Source organism: Monopterus albus, unplaced genomic scaffold, assembly GCF_001952655.1.
Source record: "Monopterus albus unplaced genomic scaffold, M_albus_1.0 scaffold154.1, whole genome shotgun sequence".
Lineage (NCBI taxonomy): Eukaryota > Metazoa > Chordata > Actinopteri > Synbranchiformes > Synbranchidae > Monopterus > Monopterus albus.
The window spans coordinates 683,608-693,096 of record NW_018128034.1 but is presented as its reverse complement, the minus strand read 5'-3'; the positions used below and the strand labels follow the sequence as shown (position 1 = coordinate 693,096).

General features: G+C 39.8%; 1 protein-coding gene across 1 annotated transcript in view; it reads left to right on the top strand.

The window, feature by feature from the left end:
• trappc9 (trafficking protein particle complex subunit 9) overlaps positions 1–9,489 on the top strand; it is a 204,273-nt gene that overhangs the window by 40,427 nt on the left and 154,357 nt on the right. Inside the window, 3 exon segments of the mRNA XM_020614930.1 lie at positions 3,019–3,104; positions 7,577–7,658; positions 7,661–7,763. Of these exon segments, the coding sequence (XP_020470586.1) occupies positions 3,019–3,104; positions 7,577–7,658; positions 7,661–7,763 (271 nt within the window).

Here is a 9,489-nt window from a genome sequence, read left to right as displayed (position 1 = left end):
TCAGGGCTGTAATGCCCCCCCCCCCCAAATAAGAATAGACTTGGAGTTTTTTGTCTCAGTGGCTGGAGCTTTTGTCTGAATACTTCCTTAATGTTTGGACCCTGGAAAATCTGTACAGCACCCTAGCACAGCAATGCTAACCTGCCTTTTGCAGTCAGTTAACATTTCTCTGGAGTTTCTTTCTTTAGGTCCTAAGCATTGACTGTGTAAAAGATGGACGACATGACAGCTCCCAGAAGTGAAGCCACCCCAAGTTAATCACTTCTGTGGATTTAAGTAGATACTATCACACTGATGTGTGAATAAGTGGTCATTTTTCTGATGAGTTTGTAATAAGTCTTTTGATGGTATAAAAAGGGGTGCGTCTTGGTTAATTTGACAGCTTTGAGTGGTGGTCTGATGCTGTCACTCCACTTCTGGTCCCTACTGTGCAGAATCCGATTGCAAAAAAGCAAGATGGCACTCATAGTATTGATATTTTGGCTTAACTTTTCCTTAGTGGAGGGAAGTGGTGACATGTTGTATATCTTTTAGATAGTCTGTTTTCCTAGTACAATTTGATTTAATCTTTGCTGTTAGCTCATCATAACAGCTCAATACATTTCATTCTCTGAACAGTCGCCTACTGAAATTTCTGTCACATCTTTGATGTTTTTTTTTCAGTATATTCTATTGACCCAAACAAAAGTATGTACAGTCTTATGCAAAAGTTTAGGCACCCCTTGATAAATAACAGATTTTGGTGATTTTTTATTTGAACAGATGTTAACAGTTTTTCTTGGAAATGGAAAAAATGCACAATATTTTCAGCAAACAGTGATGCATAGTTACTTCTTATGCCATAAATTGAACAAAAATAAAAAATAAAAACATTATTATGGCATGGTGCAAAAGTTTGGGCACCCTAAGAGTTCCAGAGTCTCAAAGTCTCTCACAAGGTATCAGACCTTAATCAGCTCGTTAGATCTGATGCACAGCAACAGCTGTCATTGGTAAATGCCAATTTCAAAGCTGTACAAATACTTTGACTCTTCAAACCTTGTGCACACACTTGCGGACACACAGCAACCATGGGTTCCTCTAAGCAGCTGTGTAAGACCCTGAAAATGAAAGTTATTGATGCCCACAATGCAGGAGAAGGCTACAAGAAGATAGCAAAGCGTTGTCAGCTTGCAGTTTCCACAGTAAGAAATGTAATTAAGAGATGGCAGATCAGGGGAACTGTGGAGGTCAAGATGAGATCTGGAAGACCAAGAAAACTCTCGGACAGAACTGCTCGTATGCTGGTCAGAAAGACAAATCAAAACCCCCATTTGACTGCAAAAAACCTGCAGGAAGATTTAGCAGACTCAGGAGTGGTGGTGCACCGTTCCACTGTGCAGCGATGCTTGCACAGACAAGGCCTTCATGGAAGAGTCAGCAGAAGAAAACCTTATCTGCGTCCCCATCATAAAATCCAACGTCTGAAGTATGCAACAGGACATCTACAGAAGCCCGATGCGTTTTGGAAACAAGTGCTGTGGACTGATGAAGTTAAAATAGAACTCTTTGGACACAATCAGCAAAGGCATGTTTGGAGAAAAAAAGGAGCAGCATTTCATGAAAAGAACACCTTGCCAACTATTAAGCATGGGGGTGGATCTATCATGCTCTGGGGTTGTGTTGCAGCCAGTGGCACAGGAAACATTGCACGGGTGGAGGGACGAATGGATTCCACTAAATACCAGCAAATTCTGGAAGCAAACCTCACACCATCTGTAAAAAAGCTGAAGCTGAAAAGAGGATGGCTTCTACAACAGGACAATGATCCTAAACATACCTTGAAATCCACTATGGAATACCTCAAGAGACGCAGGCTGAAGGTTTTGGAATGGCCATCACAGTCCCCTGATTTAAACATCATTGGAAATTTGTGGGTAGATCTTAAAAGAGCTGTGCATGCAAGACGACCACAGAATATTACAGAACTAGAAGCCTTTTGCAAGGAAGAATGGGAGAAGATCCCAAGTACAAGAATTGAAAGACTTTTAGCTGGCTATGAAAAGTGTTTGCAAGCTGTGATATCTGCCAGAGGAGGTGTTACTAAGTACTGATTGTGTAGGGTGCCCAAACTTTTGCACCATGCCATAATAATGTTTTTATTTTTTATTTTTGTTCAATTTATGGCATAAGAAGTAACTATGCATCACTGTTTGCTGAAAATATTGTGCATTTTTTCCATTTCCAAGAGAAACTGTGTTAACATCTGTTCAAATAAAAAATCACCAAAATCTGTTATTTATCAAGGGGTGCCTAAACTTTTGCATAAGACTGTATACACCTCAACATTACACCTGTATATGATTGTTGAACATTTGATTGCAAAACCACTGAAATTTATATGGTGCTGTAATGGAGAAGGTGTTCCACAGAGTGTGGAAGGTGGTGGCAGGGATTTGTGAAGTGAAAGACTTTACTGTCATTGTATGCACACAACGGTACAAACAACGAAATGGAGTTAGCTGCTCATAAAAAAAATGCCAAGAAGAAGATATAGTATACAGTATAATCAGGCCTTAAATCGCAACTTCTCATTTTGACACTTTCACATGCACACATTTTCATTACAGATAAATTGTACATCTATGACATGACAGTATGTGAGCTTTAGAGGTGCCAGTGGGCGGATCTTGATACCTCACAGTCAGATTGACTGCTTCCTCCTGTTTCCAGTGTCTCTGCTAAGCTAAGCTAACTGTCTGCTAGTTCTAGCTTTACAAATTGAACAAACAAATTTAAGGGTGGTAGCAGTCTTCACCGCTAACTCTTGGCAAAATGTAGAACTGTCTCTTTTGTACGTGAAGCACACCTTGAAGTGGATTCCCTTACAGGCATTCAGTCATCTTTGGTTTGGTTCAAAATTTATAAAACATTTAAAAATGTACAGCATCTATCATGTTTTGATGCCTGTGCATTGATTGCAAATGAGTTTTAATACCACTGATTTTAATGTATTCATGTCTGATCCTCTTTTTTCAGACTTCCAGTGGGTTCAGGGAGATGTCTGTGAAGTGCAGTTCATGGTCTACAACCCTATGCCTTATGAACTTCGAGTGGAGAACATGGTAGGTGAAATGTATTGCTCCTAAACGTCAGATTTACTGATAATTTACTTTTGAAGGGGAATCAGTGATTTAAATATTTTACTTTGTGATTCTTTTCACAGCTTTGTGTAAAAGGAGGTTGCTGACATGTTTTTCTTGCAGTAGTAGTACAAACAGTCCCTCTGCACCCACCAGCATTAAACAGGGAAAGTGACAGTGCTTTGTAGCCATCCTTGATAGCCCAATTAGGGTCCCTTAAAAGCTTTTCTTGACGGTTTGATACCATGTGATTGTATGAGATGGTGAGAACAAACGCTTGTTGCGCTTGACAGTAAGCATCACTAGAGAAAGACACACCCCTCTGTGATGGCACTACTTTAATGGTTTCACACACCAACCTGTTAGACCAGAGGTTCTGCAGTATATTGACGTAAATGCAAGACCATTTGCTCACCTTTTCTGTGCATAATATATCTGTTATTCACCCACACACACACACACACTCACACTTGCTGAGCCACTTTACCTTGTTTCCTGGTCATTGCTGTGTCTGTTTATGAAAACTGAAATGTGGGACAACCAGTAAAAGGCCAGCAGAGAGAGGTCTACCTACAGCTGTTGGACAGCCATAGCAGCATCACACTCAATGTACAGTTACAGTAATTACCTTTAATTATTTATAAGGTTCAGAACAAATTGTTGAGAATGTTCTATGGCAAGAGACTGTGTGTGGCTGTCTCACAGGTGATGCCACTTAGACTCGGGCAGCTCTCGCTGGTTGATTTAGCTGCCCTGCAACACAGCTAATGCATGCAGCTGTCATTTTGCAATCATTTCAAAAGAAACGACTCTAAAGCATTTTTATGCATCACATTCTTTGTATCGCATTATCTAAGTCTTAAGATGTAATACAAATTAGGAAGCCCTAACCTTTTCAGTGGAACATATGGGACTCATCTTTTCCATTCGACTCCAACTTTATTTATAAAGCACTAAAAACAACCAAGGTGGACCAAAGTGCTGTACGGTGTAAATAACAATATACATTAAAAATAAACACAACTTACATGTACAAATAACATCAACACCAATATAAGATATCAAAATGCCAACGAGAATAAATGAGTTTTCAAAAGAGACTTAAAAACAGGCAAAGAAGAGGCTTGTCTGATGGGTAGTGGTAAATCATTCCATAGCTTGGGAGCAGCAGCCGCAAAGGCATGATCACCTGTAAGGTTGGTGCTTTGTTCTGGGCACGCTCAAAAGTAACTGAATGTTGCAGACTTAATGTGTACTGAGGTTCAGAAGAGTTCAAAATAAAATATTTGGAGCTGCCAGATGACGATCAAAGTCAAATAGTGATCACTGGCTTTTCCCCTGCGGGTAAGCTGAAGCCCCTCACAGCTCCATAGAAGCTGAGAGGGAGAAGGCGATGCAAGCTCCTCTGTACCCCAGACATAGCGACTACCATTAGACCAGAGCAACAATCTATCTACTGTACATAAACCAGCTCTCAGAAACTCACTGGGACACAGACACACACAGACACACACACACACACACAGTCACCTTTTCATCCTCTGTCACGGTGACCCTGCAGTTTAGCAAGATAGGCACTCCTTCTCAGTCACCACTTGACTTCAGTGTTGGTACACAGCTTTGCTTTGTGCTTTATTAAATTTTCTATTAGAGTGGGGCCTTCTACCACAACCCCTCCATCCACCTTTCATCCTCAGAAGGTTCGCCGTCTTATTTCTCCCCACAGATACTTTCTGTATTTTTGCCTTTTCTCCAAATGCTAAGTGATGCATCCAGTCTTGTCTCTCATTTTACTGAATTTAGGTCAGCTGGGTAGTTTGCAGTAAAGATGGATTCATCATTTTTGTTTCAACAATAAAACAAGAAACTACTACATTATCATAGCAATAAAGGTTGTGGTTTTATTAAATATGCAGTGTTGACATTTCAAATGAATTCTAAGACAAGTGTCAGTCCTGGAAATCGTTGTTGTTTTTTGCTTTTTTTGCTTTGTCTGCATGACTTTCTGTTGCTATCAGATAGGCATTTATGTGCCAGGACAAAGAAATAATCATTATCATAAATAATAAGTATGCTGTTGTCGTAGTGGTAAAACAAGGCGAGCTTAAATCACAGCTGTGGCACCTCAGAGGCTCAGCTCTTCAGAAGCCTTCCCTCTAGTGAGGTAGTGTCTGCTGCTGGGGATTGATGCAGTCATTACGTCACCACAGTCTCCCTCATGCAACCAGGCAGTGCATACTAGGAATGTAAATACTGTTATTCTTAGGGGACATGATTACGCATTCAAAGCAAACTTCACAGACACAGCAGGGCTTTTCTGACTAGAAATGACATTTAGGTGATCTGGCCTGTTTTTGTCAGTGCAGTCAATTTGATAAGGCCATATGCTGTGTTTCAGTTGTATTTCTTAAGAAAGCATTTTGTATTGTAGGTGACTGAATTAGTCGAGGCTGTAACAGCTGCCTCCTGCTGGGAAACTACGTAATTCTCAGTCCTGCTTGCTAGTTTCACATGACACGGGTGGTTAAGCAGTGTGGCACTAGTCAGGGCGTTGTTGGTTGGTCGTATGCTTTGTTGCCTGGTTGGTCAGTCCTCCATTTTGGTCCAGACTGAGGTATATAGTGTCTCACCAACTGTATGGACAGCCTGGAACTCTTTCACAAATATTTAGATTCCCTACATGATAAATTCTAAAGGCATTTCGGTGATGCCCTCACTTTTCATCTAGCGCCATGATCTAGACAAAATATGAATTTGGTTTTATGACCAAATAACTACCGAACTTATGGCATTCCCATCAGCCTTAGCTGTATTCGGAGTTGGTGCTAATTGGCAAATATTAGCATGCTGAGGTGCTTTAACTAAAGGAGTGAAAATGATAGCTGTCATGATACCTGCTAAATATCAGCACGTTAACATTTTCACTGTGACAATTTAACATTGCTGACATTAGCATTTAATTCACATCACTGCTGTGCCTAAGCACCATCGGCATGGCTGTGCTCTCCAGCGCTGCATCGGAACAACACAAGAGACTGTATTGGTTGTATTGTGTTGCTTCAGGTACAAAGAACGGCGTTATCCAGGAAGTCCAATTTGAGTAACAGATTTATGAGTTTAATAGCTTATCAGATGCCATAACAATGATTTATAATATCCTTGCACAGAATTATATCATTCTGGAAAGTTATCAGTTATCAATAATTTCACCAGTTTAATGTTCAGGTTAACACTATCCATGTTACAAAGTCATCCATCCTGAATGTGCACCTGCAGGTATTTGATTGGCCAGATGAGGTCAGGTTTCAGTTTGGTAAAAAAGTTGAACCTGATTCAACTTCTGACTGATGAGTGTGCTTTTTTTTCAGAATGCAGCAGCATCTCATCAAATCTGATGGATTAAGAAGCAACTTGTCTGCTTATCTTGCTGCGTTGTTGTAACAATGCTATCATAACCATTAAAAATGATATGCAAAACTAAATAGTAAAAAAAAACTAGAAGTTGTTCTTAGAGAAAATCTTTTATATAATTGGTATTTCTGAGTTGATTTAAATTCAATTCAGAAATGTTCCAGTGAACCCTGGTTAGCTCAAGAATTTCTAATGCTTCAAAACCTTGGCATGAGATCATCTGGTCTTTGCAACACCCAGTGGGAATTTGGACTGCTGAGTTTGAAACCACTCTGATCCCTCTTCCTTCAGTGTTGTGGATCTGAAGACTTACTGTCAATCTCTTCTCAGACATGCAGTACATGGCTGAAGTGGCCATTTCCCATGGGGAACAATTTTCTCCAGTGGAAATGGCCATCTCATGCTGACAGGGCTTTAATCTTCAGGATACCATGAGTAGATTAAGATGACGGATCACCTGAAATAGCGGGAGACATAGTTCAACTGTTAGTGGAGAAGCAGACAGCTGCACATCGCTCTGCTTTTTGACTAGTGGCCATGTTGTCACAGAGTGCACAAAGAGCTGTGAGATTAGATCTATTGTTGATGTTTTGTAGTTTTTTTTTCATTGGTTTTGACACGCCGTTGCCATTTTTTTTTTTCCAGGTAAAAAATATGATATCTGTGCAGTGCACTGTCATTTTCCTCTCAGTAGGCTACCCTAGCTGCTGTTGTATTGCCCACTACGGTCTTTGTGTCAGAAGTGTTTTTCCTCACAGGATGTAGAGAATTTTACACTTTTCTCATAATAATTCTTCAGAAACGTTTCACAGCTATGGCCTTCTTTTGTGTTTGTGCTTATAAAAAGTGCATAGACTCATAGTTTGTGTGGTTTCACACTACAATATATTTTATCCTGACCTTTTCATCTAAGATGACTCATCCTAGAAGTTCCATATTTTATTGAAAATTGAATGTATTGTACTTTTGCCTCCTTTTTGAAAGTTTAGTTTTGGCTTCTTCTGAGGAATGTCATTCCCTGTCATATTTGATGTTGTATTCAGGGTTTGCTGACGTCTGGAGTGGAGTTTGAGTCCCTGCCTGTTGCGCTGTCCCTGCCTGCCGAGTCTGGCCTGTACCCCGTCACTGGGACTGCCTCGTCGAGGGCCTGCCTGGTGTTAAGACTAGTGGCTGTTTGGTGGAGGTCATTCCTGCCCTTCCTCGCCTCCAGTTCAGCACATCGCTGCCACGGTCAGAAACTGTTTGTCACACGTCACATCTGTTTTTTACACCAAAAGCTGTCCTGTTATTATTCACTAAAGGTATGGGTGTGGGAGAGAACAAATCACCAACCCATTACCTGCTAGGCACTAGGCTGGACTGGGCTGCAGATGTTGTGTTATGCAACATTTGCGATGTATTAAACAACAAATGTAATAACACATTAAGATAAACCTAAGTAAAGTTGTCGCATCTAATATTAGGTAACAAATCTTTCTTAAGATTATATTAAACAAGTCAGTACAGCATATGTAACTCAAACACTTCCCAGGGTTGTGCACAATGAAACTGTTAAAATACACACCAAATCAAAAAAACACAGTAAAACCACAGACTTAGCTTTGCAACTTAGAACAAAACCAATAATATTTCTGGAGAATTTTTCCTTTGTCAGAAATAGCTGCAGCTTAAACATCTGAGTAGCAGGTGAATTTGTTTCCTCTTACATCCTGGAAGGTTAAATGAATTTTTCAATGCAGTAGAAGTAGAAAACATGAGAACAAATCATGGGCTAAATTACTACAAGAAAGTAACAGGTAAAGCACCCTGCAGTAGTGTTGTAAATCATTTTGACAGTGGAGCTCCTGCAAAATCTACTATTTAGGTCATGCCTGTAAGTATAGAAGTTCAGCAGCTCTTGATGTAGAAATCATTTTATTCTCTAGTCCTGCAAGAGTACTGTAGCAGAGGCATGAAGCAAATACAGTTGAATTGAAATGTAATGCATGGCTCTTTGCAGGGTCCACAGGTGGACCTTCAGTCTAACTTCATTGACTGCATATATTATATATCTTCTTGCCTCTAGCACAAAACTGCAGCAGTTCCTGCTTTCCTTTTCTACATCACTAACAGTACTGTTAAACATTCTTTAATTATATACATGATAACATTTTTACTTAGAGTTTAGAGCTATATAGCTTCAGCCATGTTACTGCATATATTATATATCTTCTTGCCTCTAGCACAAAACTAGAGGCAAAACCAAAACTGTTGCAAAACCAATTAGATTAACATTTTTTTTGTTTTTGTTTTTTGGTTGTCTGTTATTATTGTTTGATTTTGAACTTTGCTATATTACAGGCTTTAAAGTACATTCACAAAGTCAGTAAGATTTTCAAAGTCAGTAACAGATATTTTTGTGACTTGCTGTCAAGCCCAGACAAAAAAGCTATAGGCATTTGGCGGTGACTGGCATTGTAATTCTGGCCCCAGGCAGAGCGTTTGTTGCATTTTAAAGTTGTGACACTGAACATGTGCAGGTATACGATGAGTCATCCAGAGCACCCGTGTTAATCCTTGCTCCAGTAGTTACATTTGCAAAAACGGATGCCAGCAGCACTTTAAAACTTTCTAAGCATCAGCTCTAGGCACGCTGCTTTTGACAGCTGATGGAATTAATTAGCTGTGATGTCACTGAGTGAGATGCCACCAGAAAACAACACAATTTATTCTTTAACAGACTGTATTCATTGTGCCAGGGGTCTCTATACTCTGTTTTAAGAATTGTGTACCATTGTGAGTAAATAGACATATTGTCATACACCCAGTGCATCTATACTCTGTTTTAAGAATTGTGTACATTGTGTCAAGATTTCACAATGGTGGACTCAAATGCAATGCCACAAGTGAATGTTTCCAGTGAACTTAAATTCTTTTAACTAAGACAAAACAGACAGCAATGTAAAAAGACAACTAA